The sequence below is a fragment of the Somniosus microcephalus genome, chromosome 3 (genome assembly GCF_052327205.1).
Source record: "Somniosus microcephalus isolate GS21.2 chromosome 3, FLI_Smic_1.0, whole genome shotgun sequence".
Taxonomy (NCBI): domain Eukaryota; kingdom Metazoa; phylum Chordata; class Chondrichthyes; order Squaliformes; family Somniosidae; genus Somniosus; species Somniosus microcephalus.
The window spans coordinates 314,474,841-314,496,062 of record NC_140989.1 but is presented as its reverse complement, the minus strand read 5'-3'; the positions used below and the strand labels follow the sequence as shown (position 1 = coordinate 314,496,062).

The following is a 21,222-nucleotide window of genomic DNA, read 5'->3' as shown; positions in this document are numbered from 1 at the left end:
AGCTGGGGTTCAGTTGTGACTTTACTGTAAAAAGAATTCATTGTTTTCAACAGCCTAGAAAAAGTACTAGCAGGTTTTTGGACTCATGGGGCATCCCAAACTGGCGAAAAAGGTGTCAAGACTCCCAGCGTCAATGGAAACATAACCCATCATGAGTTAATAGAAGTATGACCGTCTATGAGCCAAATGGCCTTTTCTAACTTTGCTTCACGTTTCAGAAAGGAGCTGATTAAATTGAGTATATTGTTCTCCAGGCCTTTTATCATTCCTCTTTTTAAAGGAGCTAATTTAATTTTAACGGAGCTAATTTAATTTTAAAGTAAAATAGGGATTCTGCTTCAATAACTTACAGAAAATTAAATTTTTTATAATCTCCCCTGTAATTCTTATGTTTATGCCCCACTACTGTCTTACCAGCCAATGGAAACAATGTCATAGTCCCTTATAATCTTCAGGCTAGAAATTCAGTGCATTTGCACCTCCCGTTGTCGCCTCTAGGGGGCACTAACGGGGCGCAAACAACTTTTTGCCTGGCCACAGCGCCGCTAACGACTCCCGCCAAATTCAGCGGGAGTTTAGTGGCGCCGGTAACCGGTAGCACCCCATTCCGCAGGACGTCATCGCCCCGCCTGCAAAATTGGCCCGCGCCCCCTGAATCTGTGCCAGGCGATGACAGCGACTGATTCAGGATGCGGGAACGGAGTAGCAGGAGGCTCGCAGGGTGGTAAGTAAAGGGGAGGTGCTGGGCGAGGGGGGAAAAAAAAACAAAAATAAATTAAAAATTAAAAAAAAAAAAAAATTAAAAAATCGGCAGACTTACTTGTCGCGGCCCGTTGTGTGCCACGACATCCCGCTCCGATAGTCCAGGTAGGGCCCCGCAGAGCTGTGGGCTTGGGCCCTTCCCTTTAATGACGGGTGGAGCTCTTCCACGTGGCAGCGCTACGTGGCCCAGTGCGTAGCGCTGCAGAACGCACCGCCCCGATATTCAGGGTTAGCGCTCTAAGAAGGAAGTGCAGCACTTGAATTAGCGCTTCACCTCCCTCTTGGGATGCTAAAACTGAAGTTCGATCGCCGGCGCTATTTTTCGCCGGGCGTTAAATTTAGCACCCAGGTGATGTTAGCGACCCAAAATGGTCGCTAATGAATTTTTCCCCCTTAAACTTTTAACATGTCTCTCCTAATTATACTGTGGTCATCATTTTCTAAACATTCACCTACCTAACTGCTCCACTTCATTACCAAGAACCAGGTCAAGTAGTACTTCTTTTCTTCATTGGAGTAACAATTCACAGAGCAAACAGTCCTGAACACAGCAAAAAAAAGTTATTCACCATAAGCATTTTCTCTATCTCAGTCCATTTTTTGGACAATTAAGACCTCCAACAAACTATACAGGCCCCTCTAATTCATATACAAATCTCATTCTACACAAGTGGGTAAGTAAAACACTTTCAGGAATCAAAAAAAACAACTTTTCATTGGCTGTAGGAAGAACTCTTGTAAACTTCCTTCCAAATTCCTTCACTGAAGTTGTGTATCCCTCTTCCACAACAGAAAACCTCTGACTTGCCATGAAAAAGTGCTAGTACAGTATATACATGTGTTTGATTTTTAGATATCTCATTCCAATATTGGTAATCCAATACTGTTAAACAGGTAAGTTCATTACAGAATTCTCTCAAGTAACAGAAAGAGGCTGAATGAGTTTAATTTCATCTGATTGGAGAAAATAGATTTGGAGATGTGGATATAATTCCTAAATGCATTGAGGTAGGAATAAATGTGAATGGCAGCAAATTATTCAATTTAGCTGTGATCGCAAGACTAAAAAGCATGAACGAGGCCCCTGGTTCACGATGACCAAATATACCAAATTCAGGTTTTAGAACAAAAAATTCCAGGGTTATTACCGCGGTTTTGGAAATTGCATCGCACGATACCTTCCGTTTTCCATGAAAAGCAGAAATCAGAAACTTTGATTAAGAGTAGAAAACTGGAAAGTTCTAAGAGAGATTAAACATTAGAATATTTTCCTCAGACGAGAAGACATCGGAGGTTTCCATTGAAAAAAGAGACTGGCTTCTTTATAAAACAGATGATATTATTTTATATATATGATTGAAAGTTTAAAAAGGATGCATACATACAGAGCCTTCCATACTCTAAAACACACCTGGGTCCACAGGAAGAATACCCACAAGATGCAACTAATCAGGCACAAAGAATACACATTCCAGTGTTAAGATCCATATCCTGGAGATTTTGCTTCATCAACCTCTAGAGATGGGGAGGAATTTCAGATTTTTCTCATTTTAGCAGTCTTCCTTTGTGGTTTCATGTTTTTCAGATAATAAATTTGAACGGCATTCAAGATAGCTCAACTCATGCATGGTTTGATTGTAGAAGCATCTAGGCCCCTTTTCCTTTTATATATTAAATATATAGAAAAAAAGGAATCAGACCAAGAGCAATGAAGTCATTTTCTTTCATTGGGTAGCCTTCACTACAGTCGAAAAACACACTCAGGCCTGAACCATAATTCTTATATTTTTTCCTAAAGGTTACAAGTTTCATTCGTTTCTGATGCTGTGCATTTTTATTCAGTGCCATGAACCATCTCCTGCCAAGTATCACCATTTTTCCCCCCCAATCACACCCTGATTTTTCAGGCAAACACTTTTGTGATGTGCTAAGATGCTGTGGTCCTGCACTTTTGTTCCCAATTCTGCACCAGTACATTTTTTTTTTAGTGTTATGTATTTAAACATTTAAATTTTAAACCCTTTGTCAAAATCATTTCTTTTACACAGGAGTTTCTCTGCACATCGAAATGAAATCTCTTGCTCTCGCATAAAGCATCCACCATTTCCTTTATACATCTGTGACGATTGTAACTGATGTTGCCAGTGGTACCATGGAAGGACCCAAAGGCATGGAAGTTAGGGCTGTTGTGACCTTGTGCTGTTCACACGCAATGGCAGTGCTACACCTGCGGATGAGCTTCAGTGCAGCTCATCTTGCAGCATTTTGACAATTCAGTCACTGCCTTGTGCATTGCAGCCTGCGCAAGTAATGATCCTTTGACAAAATCTAGGTCTGTAACTTCAAGTGCAAGGGTACCAGGTGACCAGCGAATGCCTCTTGCACCCCTAGTTATTGGAGAAAGGAGGATTCCCATGGTGAAAACCCATTTTTTGGGGGGCCACTCCCATTTTTGTTCCAACAGTTGCCACAAAAAAAGCTGTCTCAAAGCCAAGTGGGAACCATGGTGAGCATGAGGCAGCCGCAGTCCCCTTAACTCATTTGCCCAGCCCCTTGGCATGTCGCTGTGTGACATTCAGCTCTCCCTCCATTTTTAGTTAATTATTTTAAATATATTATGTAATTTTGAAGTGAGAAATGCCATGGGAGAGCCACTCGTTTATAAATGACTATTCAAATACATTCTTCAGTAATGCATTGTGCAGATTGATGAACACATTTATCATTGTTACAGATGAACAGTTAGATGCACAAAAGAGTCCAAAATAAAGTGATGCAATCTCAATTTCATGGATCATTTAGACTTGGGAGTGCTCTGTTTCAATTGGATAGTTCCTCGGGGAAGGGGGTGGGGATGAAGGGAAAATCAGTGTTCCAATAAAGTTATCATGAGTCTTTTCAAGGAGAATACGTGCTTAATCTTAGAACTCAAATTCCCTTACATGAAATACGAATAACGCAAGGTTAATTGGTTTAAGCTTAAAATAGCTTACTATATAACACACTCAAAACCCTTTGTGGAATGAAATGTCAGGCAATAGCAAATAAAATGGTATGCAAAGGCCAGGAAATCCACAGTTTTAGAGGGTTCCAAAATACCTACAAAATCAGTACATTACACAAAAGACAAAAACAGGAAGATTCTAAAGGTCTATGGTAATTCACAAAAAGGTAGCCCCACGCGGCAGGTATATAAATTAGGAGGTCCCATAGTGCTAGATCACATTGATCATTGGTTAAGATTCTAGTGCATCTCACTCAGTAGACTTTTCATTTGTTACATGAAGATATATTAAAAACCTCTGGCATCATAAATGAATAAATAGCTAGTAACTGACAAAGACACAGGCCAACTAAGCAGGCAAAGCACAAATAAGGAATCTGATTCCAGCAATGTTTGACTAGACATTATCCAAACTATTTACACACAGGTTTAAGTTTGTAAACAGAAGAGTTTAATATTGCTGTTACTGCATTGATCTATAATACTTTAAAGATATCTGTTCATCCATTAGTAACATTCACAGGTATACTACCACACTATGATTATATTTTAATCATAAAACTAAGCTTTGAGTTTTATAGTAAAATATAAAAATGTATAACCAAGGAATGTATTAAACAGAGTTAACAATAGAATGAAGCAGTTTACTGCAAACCTTAGTTTGGCTAAAATGAGGCAGCGAGTCCCAAGCACACAGGATTGATCATAGAAATTTACGGCACAGGAGGCCATTCAGCCCATCATGTCTGTGCCGGCTTGATTTGAAGATCTGTCACTGAACAGGTTAAATTTGGCAATTTATACAACACCCAGACACATCATACCATACACGTCACATACAAATAAGGGATTTTCATGGTTTGGCAACCATCATACTTTAAGACTTTAGTGCATTGTGTTGCTTTGCTGAAGAATGTTTCTTTTTCTTCTTTCATTAAAGTTTGGCAGGCACTTCAATCACCTTTGTGCCTTTGTTTTAAATTTTTATACATCAGCATAAATATCAATATATTTTGACAATACAATAATTATTTGAAGTACAGCATAAAACAATACACAGAGTCAGACCTGGTTTATCCATAATTCATTAAGCCAAACATTCTTTCTTCTGATATCCAGCTTACATTATAAGCATACTGGATAATCCAAAAACCTTGCACTCCGAGACCAAAGTGAATCAACTGGCAAATCCCTATTAATCCAAAAATGGCTGCCTATTAGACTGATTTACTGTCCGTCATTAATGCACATGCTTTTCCACCTTGCTGTCTTGCATCTGCTTGCATATATTGTTACTATCTGGACTTGCATTATGAGCCTAACAGGATACAAAATTATAAAAAGCCCCGCCTTTACTCATGAACACAGCATTTCAACATTGGCCAGGTTTTCAGACTTAAGCTCTGCAGGACATGTGCCTACCTCAACACATTCTAAGCTCACTCACTAGATGTCCTGTAACTGCACTCCGAAGAAGTCTCCTGCTAAATAAAAAGGCAGAAGCACAGTCTGGGTTTGGCCTGCGGCTTAGCCCATCAACTAGCTTCATTTGGAGAAACAGAGAAGCGGCTCGATTAAAGTGCCGACTCGTCCAGCTGGACCCGTGTCCATCAGCAAGAATGCTTAAAAACTCAAAACAAGGTTTGGTGGGCTGGGGGCGAAAATTTGGCCCCTTGCACCTCCAATAACCCACGATGACCTTCATTCAGTGCTTCACTATCCGAAGCAGCACGTGTGACCTGATGCTGTGATGAATACGTTTAAATTTAGGGATATCAAAAAGGGTCCAATCAAGACAAAGCAACAAAAAGATTCTCTTTTCCTCCGACCCCAGTTTGGTCACACAATTTTGAGTGTACGCTTGTATACAGTTCGAATGCTGAATGTGTTCTTGATCATCTGCAAACTGTATACAGAAAACTGCTCGTTTTTTGATGCATTTATGTCCATTTTCATTCTCTTGCACATTTTTTGAATGGACAGAGTAATCCAGTGATTTTCAATCTAATAGAAGCCAGTGTTCCAGAAGTATTTGAATAAACCAGGTCAAACTGCAACTACGGTATTACAGAACACTAGTTATTTTAGCAACAGCAAATCTCTGCAGGTTTCAAAAAAAGTCAGTCATTCAACATCTCCTGAAAAAATATTTTTTCTGTACCTTCCCAAAGTCAATCATGTAAGAAATCAGATCTCAAACCACAAATGTTCTCAAATAACTAGATGAAAGGTGGTTATATCTGTAATTTGTGCAGAATAGCAACAGCAGTCCAGAGGGCTGATATCTCCATCTTACTAGATTTTTAAAAAGTATTTTTAATGACCTTTCTAATCTCTGCTCACCTGAAGGGAAAAGTATGTATGTTGAACCGAATGACATTTGAGAAAATGTTTCCCAGCCATGGCGAGAGAGGTTAACTTACTTACAGTTGACATGTCATTTAAACATGAACCAGAATTTCCCTCTTGACCAAATCAGATGGGATGAATATGTGCACAAAAATACTCCATGTAAAAAGCCATATAGTGTTGAAGACAGGGCTCATACACCAGGTAATCCCAGCTGGAACTATCCACAAGGAAGGAATAGCTTTACAAGAATAGCTCAAATATTTTAAGTTTACACAAATATTTAAACCTGTTGAACCTTGGAATGTTTCCCTCCTCAGATCACCGATTGATACATTTTACTAATTAAGTGCTTACCTCCATGTACAAAAGCATAATCTTTCAACTGCTGGGCCAACACCTCAGAAATATAGTAGTATTGCAAAGGAAAGTACATCCAATCAATGTTATAGTTATACTACAATTATCATGGTTTCTAATTGTTGAAATAGGTAGGAAACAGTCCGATTATTGATCTTGCATGTGATAATACCATTCACTGTGAGATCACTGCCAATCCTATACATTAGGAAAGTGGTACTCAACCTGTAGCTCCAGTCATATTTGGCTATTCAGAACCACAATGCAGATTTTCATCTCCCCCACCACCCCTGTTAGTGATCACAAACACCAAAATACATTTTAGAATTATAAATGGTATTGATGAAAAAGCAAGCTGTTTCCTTTCAAGTGCATTTACACAGAGTCTGTGTGAAATAGTTTCTACTTCATATCGATGTTAAATATGTGGTGTAAATCCAGTTATGGCCCAGCCTAATTGTGCTTTGTTCCAGTGTCAGGTTAGGCCTGGACTCCAGATTATGGGTGCATTTACACTACAACTGTAGAACAAAGTGACAAACCAACCGTTTGCACCGACTGTGGTTCTAATCTAAAATGTAGTCTGTGATTGAAATTCCATTTCTGTTCTGATTTCTTAAAACTGCCAAATCACTCAGGCTACTACTCTGTCCTGACGCTGGAAGCATTTGACTTTTAATGCAAGAGTAACTCCAAATGTGTTTTTCTACATTTTGCCATCCTGACCACCCATACCTTTGAACTTGGCTGTTTGAGTCTACTCGGTGCTATGGTGGTTCTGATTGAGATGAGGTTGAGTACCACTGCATTGACCAACAACAGTGTCAACCCTACCTCCTCACAGGAATGTTACATCATCTTGTGACTGCACCCAGTGCCAGTGCGCATCATATTCAATGTGCATTTTATTTCGTTTACAACCATCATAATCTATTTTCCCATTTTTTTGAATCTTCAGTTTCCCACCATCTTTGCATAGTTTATCATGAGATAATTTACTTTCCACATTGTAATCAGCAACATTGTTCCCTTGCTTTGCCGAAAAGCCATTAGCCATGTTGGTTTGTTGACAGTGCGTCTCATTGGAATATATTTCTTTCTCCATTGTGGCGAATGGACCTCCTTGGCTCGAGTGTGTAGAGGACAATGGATCTATGGTGGTTTGACAGTATTCATCCATATCATCGGCCAAAGTATCCAAAAAACTTCCAATGGAAATGCCATCCAATTTATCATTTGGATCCTGCAGGCTGTTCCAGCTACCTCTCCGTGAGGTCTCCTGACTCTCCACAAGGCTGTACATACTGCTGGTCAGACTGCTGCATCTGCTGGCAAGTGTGCCTTTTTCTTCCAAAATCCACTTCACTGCCTCAATTCCTTCATTAACAGCCATCAACTGGTGCATTATCTTGATATCAATCGCCCTTAGATATGCCTAATGGTAAAAATGAACGGTTACTGGTAAGAATGAACAGTTACTGATAAAATCATAACAGCTTCACATTCTACTGCCTAAAGAAGCAATTTAAAAAAAGAGTTAATATCTTGCTGATCGGTTTCATGCTTAATAAAATTAGGTTATTTTCAAGGACAAGTACTATGAATAGCAAATGCCTTCCCCTCAGCGTCCCAGTATTCTTTATATCCAATAGCTTCACTTTAAATAAGGGTCACTCAAAGACCCTTTACACACATTTTACATCTGATATACTTTAACGCTGAGGATTAACCCACAAGGGTATGAAGACAGAAATGAGGAGGAATTTCTTCACCCAGAGAGTGGTGAACCTGTGGAATTCTCTACCACAGAAGGCAGTTGAGGCCAATTCATTAAATATATTCAAGAAGGAGTTGGATATATTTCTTAAAGCTAAAGGGATCAAGGGATATGGGGAGAAAGCAGGGACTGGGTACTGAACTTGGATGATCAGCCATGATCGCATTGAATGGCGGAGCAGGCCTCCTCCACCTGCCGGCGCGCAGTGCTTGCGTATCCCAGGGGTGCAGTTAGTTCGATGCGTCCCCTGGGATCACGTGGGCCATGGAGAGCCAATGGTAGCAGGGAATGCTGCATTCATAAGTTTGACAGGAAGAGCTGTCAAACCTATAAATACTATAAGCTCCAAAACATCACTAAAACTTCAAATAATTTTTTTTTTTTTTTTAAATCACATTTTTAAAAAGCTATAAATTACATGAAATAACTATTTTAAACAATAATTTAAATTTTTGAAAAAATTAATTACTTTCCAACGGGGCTAAAAATAAACTTACCTTTCTTTAAAGTATTTAAAAATAATAAACCTGTGGAAAAAATGTTTTAATTTTAATTAATTCACCACTTACCTTGTTAAAAGCAGGCCTTGTACCTGCTTTTTAAAAGTGTAACTGCTGGAGACTTACCCTCCTGCAGAAACTTGGGAAAAAAACGCAAGTTCAATGCGCACGCGCTGCCTCTCCGACGCACGCGTTCGACCACTGAACCCCTTCTTTCAGGGGAACAGAAGTGCCGGTTTCCCGTGCATGCACGAAACCGGCACTTTCATTGGGCCTATGCGCGAGTACCCCATGAGTACTCACACGTTGGGACCCGAATTTCTGGGCCTATGAGAAGGATGAACCATCCGTAGATAATTAAGGAAGTTAAGGAGGGTATCAAATTGAAAGAAAAGGCATACAATGTTGTGAAGATTATTGGTAGGCCAGAAGATTAGGAAATTTTTAGAAACTTGCAAAGGATGACTAAAAAAAAATAAAGAGGGAGAAAATAGATTGAGAGTAAACTAGCAAGAAATATAAAAACAGACAATAAGAGCTTCTACAAGTATATAAAAAGGAAGAGAGTAGCTAAAGTAAATGTTGGCTCCTTAGAGGAGGAGACAGGGGAATTAATAATGGGGAAACAAGGAAATGGCCGAGACTTTGAAAAAATATTTTGTATCTGTCTTCATGGTAGAAGACACTAAAAGCATCCCAATAATAGTGGAAAATCAAGGGGCAAAAGGGAGGGAGGAACTTAAAACAAATCACTATCACTAAAGAAAAAGTGTTAGGCAAACTAATGGGACTAAAGGCTGACAAGTCCCCAGGACCTGATGGCCTGCATCCTAGGGTCTTAAAAGAAGTGGCTGCAGAGATAGTGGATGCATTGTTTGTAATCTTCCAAAATTCCCTGGATTCTGGAAAGGTCCCAGCGGACTGAAAAACTGCAAATGTAATGCCCCTATTCAAGAAAGGAGGGAGACAGAAAGCAGGAAACTACAGGCCAGTTAGTCTAACATCCATCATTGGAAAAATGCTGGAATCCATTATTAAGGAAGTAGTAGCAGGACATTTAGAGAATCATAATATAATCAAGCAGAGTCAACATGGTTTTATGATAGGGAAATCGTGTTTGACAAATTTACTAGAGTTCTTTGAAGATGTAACAAGCAGGGTGGATAAAGGGGAACCAGTAGATGTCGTGTATTTGGATTTCCAAAAGGCATTCGATAGGGTGCCACATAAAAAGTTACTGCACAAGGTAAGAGTTCATGGTGTTGGGGGTAATATATTAGCATGGATAGAGGATTGGCTAAATAACAGAAAAGAGAGTCGGGATAAATGGGCCAGTTTCAGGTTGGCAAACTGTAACTGGTGGGGTGCCACAGGGATCAGTGCTGGGGCCTCAACTATTTATAATCTATATTAATGACTTGGATGAAGGGACCGAGTGTACTGTAGCCAAATTTGCTGATGATACAAAGATAGGTGGGAAAGCAAGTTGTGAGGAGGACACAAAGAGTCTGCAAAGGGCTATAGATAGGTTAAGTGAGTGGGCAATAAGGTGGCAGATGGAGTATAATGTGGGAAAATGTGAGGTTATCTACTTTGGTAGGAATAGAAAAGCAAAATATTATTTAAATGGAGAGAGACTACAGAATGCTGCAGTACAGAGGGATCTGGGTGTGAATGTACATGAAACACAAAAAGTTAGCATGCAGGTGCAGCAAGTAATTAGGAAGGCAAATGGAATGTTGGCCTTTATTGCAAGGGGGATGGAGTATAAAAGTAGGGAAGTCTTGCTACAACTGTACAGGTCGTTGGTGAGACCACACCTAGAGTACTGTGTACAGTTTTGGTCTCCTTATTTAAGGAGGGATATACTTGCATTGGAGGCAGTTCAGAGAAGGTTCACCAGGTTGATTCTTGGAATGAAGGGGTTATCTTATGAGGAAAGGTTGAGCAGTTTGAGCCTATACTTATTGGAGTTTAGAAGAATGAGAGGTGATCTTATTGAAACATATAAGATTCTGTGGGGGCTTGACTGGATAGATACTGAGAGGATGTTTCCCCTCGTGGGGGAATCTAGAACGAGGGGGCATAGTTTCAGAATAAGGGGTTGATGAGGAGGTTGATAAGACGCAGATGAGGAGGAATTTCTTCTCTGAGGGTCATGAATCTTTGGAATTCTCTACCCCAGAGAGCTGTGGAGGCTGAGTCATTGAATATATTCAAGGCCAAGATAGACAGATTTTGGGGAACAGGCAGGGAAGTGGAGTTGAGGCCAAGATCAGATCAGCCATGATCTTATTGAATGGCAGAGCAGGCTCGAAGGGCCTACTCCTGCTCCTATTTATGTTCTTATGTTGCATTGCTTGGGAAATAAATCTGTTCTTCAAGTGACTGCACTTGCATTTCTGGTGCTAGTGATCAAGGATTAAGAAAGGAAACCCAAAGCTCCAAATAGCCTCCATTTACTACAGAGAACACTCCTCTGGGATTAATAGCATTAATTCATTAATTCAGTTTTATAATTTCATCTGCATTTTAAATTAGGGCTCAAAGTGATTGCTGTCAGATCAGTGGCAAACAATCATAATTACTTTGGGGTGATCATTGCCTGCCCAGGAAGCCAGGTGATGTACAGAAGTTTCTTGCTGCTACCTAAAATATCTGAGAAACTATTTTTAAATAGGTCAATGCAGGAAGGCTTTAATTAATTGGTATTTAAACAGGTGTTTTTTTAGGTTCCCTAAAAGGTCTCTTTCCAACTCCCCCTCCCCCCCTTCCATCCTTAAAAAGACATTTGTGAACCAGTTGAGTTTTATGACAATCAGACAGCTATCACTTTAACCAATATCAGTTTTTAAATTCCAGATTTTTAAAAATAAATCTGAATTCAAATTCTCAAACCGTCATGGTGGGATTTCAACTCACATTCTGGATTATTAGTCGAGACTTCTGGATTACCAGTCCAGTAATATAACCACTACACTACCATACCCCCCTTGTATTCCAGAACAGAGCCATAGACCCGGTAGATGAAACAGTGCCAAAAAGATTCATTGCCTTGCTGGAAAATAGTGCAAACATCTCTCAATAAAGCTTGCCCACTATCACAAATATCTTCCCCAATGATGGTGGGCAGTAGTAGGGTGTCGTGGTGGTGGGTCCCTTGTACACGAAGATGGTGGTGCCAACAATGAAAGGAGCAGTGTAGGTGGGTGCGTTGATGACTATTCAGGCCAATATGGGACAGACATTTTCTACTACAAGCCTCATATAACCATGTTCCTGCCAGGCCGCCTGTTGATCCCTCTGATGTTGCCAACACTTCCATCTCTTGCATCTTGTTGCCACGGTGATGTAGCACAATGTTCTTCACTCCTTCACGCCGCTGCCTGGCAGTGGTCAGGGTTTCCCCAAGACCATGTCAGTGTGTCCTTGTAGTGCCTTTGTTGTGCAATCTGCTGGCATCCATCAGTTCTCCATAATGCACCTGTTTCAGCAACGATATGCTGTCCAGTCTAACAACATATCCAGCCCAATGGAACTGAGCACTGATTATTACAGCCTCACTGCTAGTGCTGTCAACACATTCGAGTACTTCGTGGTTAGTGACCTTGTCCTGTCATCTAATACGAAGAAGTCTTTCCAGCTGTTCCAGTGTGAATAGAACTAGGCCCACTACACATCCTTACCTCACACCATTCGAAACATGGAACGATTCAGACAGAGTATCGTCAATACACAATCTGCCACAAATGGTATAGGAGGTAGCTCCACCAAGTGGCAAACATCTTCTGAAAAAAAAAAAAGAGGTTCAGTAGTCACTGAGCCTGAACGTGAATTACCATTGCACTGTGAAAGGCAGAACTGCATTTTAAAATGAAGTGTTGGGTCATACTCCAGGATTTCACCGAAGAAAGAATATATGAAATCCCAGAAAGGGACTTCCAGTCCACTGATAGAAAATTCTCTTTCCTTTTCGGAAGAGGCCAAAACATAATAAACTACAGTTCCACTGGCACCAGCCACTCGTCAATAATTCATTCAGGTGGCCATTCATACGTGAGCAATATTAGGCTATTGGACAGTGGGAACCTGGGCTGATTTTTGCCTTCCTTACACTTGTGAACTTAAGGCTAATTTTAATTTGCCACAACCGGTCTGGCTGAGATCAACTAACTCAGCACATTTAGATAGCACCTTGACCATTCTGACAAAAGGTCATTGATCACAGATGCTCCCTGACCTGCTGAGTATTTCCAGCATTTTCTGTTTCTATTTCAGATTTCCAGCATTTTGCTTTTGTAGATAGCACCTTGGGCTGTCCTGGTCTATTGGCTCAGCTTCACACTAGGCCATGACTAACAGCAAAGGGGAGAAGAAAGCTCCATTGGTTTGCTTTGGAGTTATACGTACCTTCCTCCCATTTATTTCCCTTGCATTTACAACTGCAAGTATTAACATGGCTAAACACCATTGGCCACAAAATGCATTAAATATACCTACATACAAAAATAAACAGATGTACTAGCAGAGAAAAATATCTGTGACAATAATTTTCCAACAACCTAGCCCTTATGAATAACTAAAGTTTAATTAGCCAAAAATCAATTAACCTGGCTATTTGGCAAAATTTTACAATCGCACACTGCCTGCATATGCGTAATAATGATTCTGATAAGCAGTTTCCACTCTGACTATGCAGATTTAAATGTATAAAGGCAATAGCTCTCAGAACATTTAGAAAATCTACTTGATCATAAATTCATGCTTCACTCGCTTGTTTCTTTGGGGATTGAGGGAAAGCAGATAATATTGACAGCTTGCTTGACCAGTGATTCAGTCTACGATATTGAGGACTAAATTGTTTCTATAATATCCCTCATCTCTACTCCATGGAATCGTTGCAGTACTTTATAATCGCAGTTGAGGGGGATATCAACTTGCATGATGCACAAGCACTGGGGTCCTTGTCCTTTTTAAATCAGATTGTGACCCATTTCAATAATTCTAGTAGGGTGTCCACCATCAGGATCCAGTGGAATAGCTTTATCAGCATGAGCTGACCGGCAAGTTTTATATCACCCAATGTAACTACTTGCACTACTGTCAAGTCTGTCATTTTATATAGGATCCTATAATCCAATGCAAACTGTCCCCCTTAGAGCTGACCCTCTACACCACAGAACCTCACCTCACCTTGCCCAAAGTTGGCAAATTTCACCCAGCCCTGGCAGGAGGGCTGGCAGAACTGTGGCCACAAACACACATTCCTACTTGCATGCTGATCCCACCCTACCCTCCTGAACAAAAGTGCTGCTGGCTACTGAAGCTACAAGAGTGCTAACCACCCCTCTGAATCCAAGCCCTTGTATACCCAGCCTACTACCTGGAAAATGAACCCCTGTCCCTCTCGAGCTCTCACAGATCTCCATCCTGGTAGCAAGATAATGCATCCCCCGGTTGTGCCAAAATCCAACACAACATATGCAGTCTAAGCATATGGGACATCTACCAGTCAGATCAAGTAATGTACAGGCTGCTAATGGATCTGGAGAAACACCAGGAGATGTTTGACACCTTCCTGGAGGCCAGCCACCCATCCACAGCCAGGCCACGCCTAGGATTACCTGCACCCTCCAGTGTCAGCAGGGCCCAAATAATACTGCAGTCTACAACCCACTATCTCCCCACAAGCCACTAGGATTCCGTGTCTAGGGATAACACCAGCTCCAATACCAAATGCTCTAATGTATAGATCTATATAGTTATGCATAACCCTCATTGCATTTACCTGCAAGTATGGAGCCGTGTACTATAGCATACACTGTAAAACCATACTTAGTGTGTAAACTTCTATAATAAAAAGGTATTGTATGGTCTTCATAAAATTAGACTTACTGCAATCCTCCCATGGTGAATTTTCTCTTTACTTTGTAAATAAAAGCTGCAAAACTTGTGCCTATTAACATCCTCTCCTCTCTGGGAAGCTCCTGTCCAACTTCCATCATCTAGCATGAAGTGCTTAGAAGTAATCTAGTTTTCTGAATGATATTTTTGCTTCTGTGAGTTTGAATCATTTGATTTAGGCTAATTTAATCAGATGGCTGCAAATGATTCTGGAAAATTTCTGAGAAGACAATGTTCCACTGAATGTCACAGGAATTCCTTCTCCCACAAAAGATTATTGCAAGTGAACTTTCTTTTATTCCTGTGCTCTGTTCAGGTCTTTGGTTTGAAAACTCCACATTACCAAATGTAACATGGAATGACAAAATGCAACACTCTTCCTCTGCTTTCAAAAAATGCCACTGCACTGACTCAGTCTGAAGACAAACCCAAAGGCCCGGATTTTGCGGTTAGTGGCGGCACATTGAAGAATTTTCACAGGACAGCAAACCAGGAAATAAAAAGTACTGATTATCCTTCACTTTTTAATCATTTTACAGAGAGTGAAATAAAGATTGGAACCATACACATGGGATTAAGGTAGAAGATGAAATATCATAAACTTAAAAAAAAATGTTTTATTTATTTTAAAAATCTATGGGAATTTTTTATCATAATGGAGAAATTTGACATTCCACAAATATAAAATTAGTTTTTCAGGGCCAGAGAGGTTGTTCAGCAATAATTATAACTTACTACGCCGTTAAAAACCCAGTTACATCTCATTCAACAAGGCTTAACTTTTTTGGGGGGGGGCGGGGTTACAATGAAATTAGAGCATAAAAAGTTGAAGTTCACATCAAAGCATTGTAAGATTTCTATCTGTGAAGACTTCAACAGCACACCCTGTGGAGGTGCAGGGAATCACTGACAACAACTTCTGGATTTAACTGCGCATGTGTGGACGCCAGAAGTGGCTGTCAGTTTCACAGAGTAATGACGGCGAACGCTGACAGTTTTGCCGTCATTACAACCGCAAAATCCGGGCCAATATCTCATTAGGAGCGGCATGCAATTTGTGCAAAAGATTTATTAATTTCACACTACTGTTACAGTACCACTAGCTGATGGAAATAAAGGATATCTTGATTAACATTTTTAATGTGGCAATCTTCCAAACACAATGTTGCATTCTACGGAATAAATGAAGATTTTAAAAAACTGAACGAATGATGCAATTAAAGAGAAGAAAATACTTTTTGGTGGTAGGAATATATAAAATCTTATCCTCCAGTATTTTCTGAAAGATATTTGAAATATTTAAGCACGTGCAGACAATGGTCAATTTTCACACCCAGGCAGGAATGTAGCAATGGCTCAATTTTAATGGCCTGGCCTCATTAGCATGTTGCTTCCCAACCAAAAGGGCCAGGAAGTCAGCGGGAAGCGAATGGCCGGACGTTAAAATCATGCAGTTTGGAGGCAGCCGCTGGGGACCAAAGCGAACTGTCCCCAGCACACTAAGTCCAGCGGAGGGGAATTCCGGGGCAAGGACAGCCCCAGGTTGCCCTGTGGGGCGCAGAGGAGCACTCTGTCTCCTGGCCCATAGGAAATGAAAAACAAACTGGCTTTGCCTCTTCTGGTACAACACCTCCTCCCCCAGGCCCGAGGTTAAAATAGCAAATCAGGCTCAATTAGGTCATCAGAGCCCAACCTGCATGTTTAAAGAGGGACCTGTCGGCTTCAAGCAATTTAAAATTGCAGTCAGTCAGATTGGGGTCTGAAAGGAGGGAGGAGTGGATGTGTCCTACTTTAGTTTAACTGCCCCCCGCCAGTCCAGTTTCCGCCAGTAAAGGAGTTAAAATTACCCCCCCTCCATGGTTTCTGTATTTATCCACCTCCAAAAACCATTGTTTCTGAATCTGCATACTGTTCTTCATTACTAAAACCCCTCATCTGATGCAGTTAGCTATGTCATAAATATACTGCTCATATCCTACAAAGCAGCAGATAAATCTTGGATGAATCACACACAATTATATAGTGATGGGACAAGTAAGACAAAACAGAGGGATATATAGCTCCCATTATATGAGAGATAGCAAATTTACCTACATACAAAAATATCCTGGCATGTCAAACACTACCAGTCTGGTCTAACCAGGGTCCATTCATTTCTAACAATCAGCATTTATAAGGTTAGCTTAGATCGGAAGCAAAATTAGGGGGAAAAATTGAAAGGAAAAAATGAAATCACTTGAGAAGAAACAGATGTAGCAGGCAGTAAATATAAATAGAAAAGTTAAGCAACACTTAAAAGATACAAAAAAAGTAAACAAGTTCTAATGCTTGTGTCAGCTCGATGAACTTGGGTGGTACTTAGCCTTAAAGACGAGATAGATACTGGAATCAATCCCTAGTGTGTGTGGGCTGAATTAACTAATAGACTAGGGTGTGGTTTGGTCTCAGAGTCCATTGGCTGGGCAGAGTCAGATATAAGAATTAGGAGCAGGAGTAGGCCATACGACCCCTTGGGCCTGCTCTGCCATTTAATAAGATCATGGCTGCTCTTCGACCTCAACTCCACTTTCCCGCCAGATCCCCATATCCCTGGATTCCCCTAGAGTCCAAAAACCAATCTATAGATATACTCAACAACTCAGCATCCACAGCCCTTTGGGGTAGAGAATTGTGAAGATTCACAACCCTCAGTGAAGAAATTCCTCCTTATCTCAGCCCCTTATCCTGAGACTATGCCCCCTAGTTCTAGACTCTCCAGCCAGAGGAAACATCCTCTCACCCTGTCAATCCCTCTTAGAATCCTGCAAACAGGGGATCCCGCCCTCGCCGGCATAATATGACCTAATATGCAAAATAATTGATTTTTTTTTTTAAAAAGCCGATCCATACGATTTAGTTCATTTACTCATGCACCTGCTGTTTTTCCTTTATTTTAAATCATCCATATGTTTCTGCTGAATTTCATTCTGAGGAGGGCCAGAAACATGAATAAGTACCGCGTTACTAGACGAACTCTAGCAATGTTACTGCAAAATTAGGCAATGTTCCAACAGAAAGAAACTAAAGACGCATTTGCAAAATTAAAAAAAACTACTGATCAGCTCCGACTTGATGAATGCAATCGCTTTCAAACGTCGCGAACTCGGTTCAATAACAAGTAGTGAAACCAGCCTCAATGTTATAGCAAGTTGCAAAATTACAGGAGCCCACACGCCAGGGATGGCCGAGAGCCGAGCACTGGTATCGCGGGGGCGGGGGGCAAGCCCATCCAGGCCTTGGCAGATCCGGTCACTTTTTAGCATGAAGTGGGTGGGTTTTTTTTTTAAAACAGAGAAAGAACTGCTGGCCCATTTAATCACCCGGGCCTCGGTGATTTTAAAAATGCATGGGGGAGGGGGGGCGAAATGACAAGCAAACCTCCAATAAATGAAAGGGTTAATGTCATTCAGGTGACAACCGCGTCTGGTTTAAATGCAACCAGGCCGGGTGCATCCGCGCTTTGTTCAGCAGCAGCAACCGCGGAGCCGGGGAGGGGTGAAACAATGCTTGCCTTTCCTCAGAGCCGCAAAACCGGCCTGGGCTGCTCACACTACCCGCGGGAAGCTCCTGTTAACACACACACACTCAGCATTACAACCCCCGCCCCTGTTGCACTCGTGGGCTGCGGGTTTAATCAGCTGTGGACCGGAGACAAATCCAATGGAAGGTGCAGCCGACAGGCGGCGAGTTCTCGCCTGACAGGTCTGCACACCCAGGGGTTAAAGTCAGTGCTCCCGACAGGACAGGACAGGAAATGTCAAACTCCGGACTAACTTTCCCCCAGAGGCTGTGTGGCCAAGGTAAATAAATAGAAATGCGACCACAGCTTGCCCCAAGTATTTCTAAAGTACCTGCACAAGCGAGCCGGGCACCTTTAAAGTGTAAATACAGCGCTCCCTCTCCCTCCCCTCACCATTTCCAGCCTCAGCACTCGGATCTTCTCCGCCAGCCCCTCGGGCAGCCTCTTCCCCGGACTGTTGCCGGCCCCGCAGACCGGCGCCGCCTGCTCGCCGCTCGGCCCGGGATGGTCCAGCTTGTCCCCGGCGGGCCGAGCCGTGTCCTCCCGCAGCCAGCGCAGTAAGCCTTCGGGCGTCTTCCGTCCCACCTTGTTCTCCAAATCCTTCAGATCCGGCAGCGGTTCGCTCGCACTTTCCTCCATAGCAGCAGAAGCTATATATATAAATAATTGTAAAAGGATTCGGTCCAGTTAAAACCAGGCTAGTTATAGTGGTGCTCGCCGCCAGCCGGACTCTCGGGGCTGTACATTTCCCCGCGGTTGGTGTCGGTGCGCCGGGGCTCAGTGTCTACCGGCCCGAGGCTGCCGATCACTCACTTCCACCTGCAGGAATCAATGAATGAATGAAGACACTGCAGCGAAAGCAGCTCCGGCACCGCCCCTTCCTTACCGCAATGGATCTAAACAAAGCGCCCTGAGCGAGGAATGCCAATTATCACCGGCGGGGAGACCTCACCTCCCACACCCCGTCTATCACCCTGGGACTCGCATCAGGAGGAGACAGAAACACCACCAGCCGGGTTAGACCCCCCAATCTACTGACCCAAGTCCCAATGTCACCAGTAAACCCGCTTCCTTTCCACTTGTGAGCGAGTTCAGAATAAGGGGTTACAAATAGAAGACAGCCACCAACAGATCAAATGAAGAATTTAGGAGGGGTTTCTTTACATAACACGGAGAATGATGAGAATGTGGAACCGGTTGTCACGTGGAATGGCTGAATCAGACAGCATTTATGGGGAGGATTGATGTATGCCTGAGGGAGAAGGATAAATCATAGAAATTTACAGCACAGGAGGCCATTCGGCCCATCTTGTCCATGCCTGCCGACAAAGAGCTATCTACCCTAATTCCACTTTCCAGCACCTGGTCCATAGCCTTGTAGGTTACAGCACTTCAAGTGCATATCCAAGTACTTTTTAAATGTGATGAGAGTTTCTGCCTCTACCACCCTGTCAGCCAGTGAGTTCCAGACCCCCATCACCCTCTGGGTGAAAAAAATTCTCCTCAAATCCCCTCTAAACCTCCGACCAATTACTTTAAATCTATGCCCCCTGGTTATTGACCTCTGCTGAGGGAAATAGGTCCTTCCTATCCACTCTATCTAGGCCCTGCATAATTTTATACACCTCAATTAGGTCTCCCCTCAGCCTCCTCTGTTCCAAAGAAAACAACCCCAGCCTATCCAATCTTTCCTCATAGTTAAAATTCCCCAGCTCAGGCAACATCCTCGTAAATCTCCTCTGCACCCCCTCTAGTGCAATCACATCCTTCCTGTAATGTGGTGACCAGAACTGCACGCAGTATTCTAACTGCGGCCGAGCTAGTGTTTTACACAGTTCAAGCATAACCTCCCTGCTCTTATATTCTATGCCTTGGCTAAGAAAGGCAAGTATCCCGTATGCCTTCTTAACCACCTTATCTACCTGTCCTGCTACATTCAGGGATCTGTGGACATGCACTCCAAGGTCCCTTTGTTCCTCTACACTTCTCAGTATCCTACCATTTATAGTGTATTCCCTTGCCTTGTTAGCCCTCCCCAAATGCATTACCTCACACTTCTCCAGATTGAATTCCATTTGCCACTGTTCTGCCCACCTGACCAGTCCATTGATATCCTCCTGCAGTCTACAGCTTTCTTCTTCATTATCAACCACATGGCCAATTTTTGTATCATCTGCAAACTTTTTAAACATACTTCCTATATTCAAGTCCAAATCATTGATATATATCACAAAAAGCAAAGGACCCAGTACTGAGCCCTGCGGAACCCCATGGAAACAGCCTTCCAGTCACAAAAACACCCTTCGAGGGGACATGGTGGGAAGAGGTAGAGTTAAAGAGGCTCTATGCAATTCCTCTGTTTTAACACTTAAAAGCCAGACACATGGCTTTGTTAAGCTAACATATATTTCTTGTTTACTTAGTACAGTAAAGGTCAAACGTTTAAAAAGTTAAAGTGTCAAGTAAACTAAACAGAAATGCATTAATGCTTCAGTGAATCTAATTTCTTTTATGGGACTGAGGGTTATTTTCAGTGCCCAGACATGTGATAATTAAATGGAATGGAAAATAAATGCTAGGAGTAATGTACCCCATAGCTCTGTAACAAACTTTTTAAGTACTGAACATTCATTTTCTGCAGAATTAATAAGATTTACTTACGATCCAATGACTCGCAAGAGCCACAAACAATGTTATGGGTCAATAATACCACCACCACCACCACCACTAATATGAAGCTATTTTAGACGTGTATCAACAGAAAGAATATAGCATAATATACAGTCAGGTTAGTGGTCCGACTGGTCTGACAAGAGGTACGAGCTCACCCCAGGAGGTATTCTCAAACCGCTTTAACATCACTCCTTCTGCAGTATAACTGCAGTCTAATGCAAACTTAAATTTCCAAATTCCCAGATAGAACTTTTAAACTTAATGTTTCATCTTATAGAATCATAATCATAGAATGATACAGCACAGAAGGGAGTCATTTGGCCCATCATGCCTG

The 21,222-nt window shown here is 41.8% G+C and overlaps 1 protein-coding gene across 1 annotated transcript; it reads right to left on the bottom strand.

Moving 5' to 3' along the window:
- Window positions 1–4,194: 4,194 nt before the first annotated feature.
- Window positions 4,195–19,322, bottom strand: lurap1 (leucine rich adaptor protein 1). The gene is made up of 2 exons (XM_085983001.1): window positions 18,609–19,322; window positions 4,195–7,910 (listed from the first exon to the last, which is right to left on the bottom strand). The coding sequence occupies exons 1-2, from the start codon at window positions 18,852–18,854 to the stop codon at window positions 7,314–7,316; spliced, it is 843 nt and encodes a 280-aa protein (XP_085839127.1). The 5' UTR covers window positions 18,855–19,322; the 3' UTR covers window positions 4,195–7,313.
- Window positions 19,323–21,222: the final 1,900 nt, after the last annotated feature.

Excerpts from the sequence above, each read along its gene's own strand:
- lurap1 (XM_085983001.1), bottom strand. The coding sequence starts at position 18,854 with ATGGAGGAAAGTGCGAGCGAACCGCTGCCGGATCTGAAGGATTTGGAG. Across the intron at positions 7,911-18,608 it reads GAGTGCTGAGGCTGGAAATG|GCATATCTAAGGGCGATTGA; the intron begins GTGAGGGGAGGG and ends TTTTACCATTAG.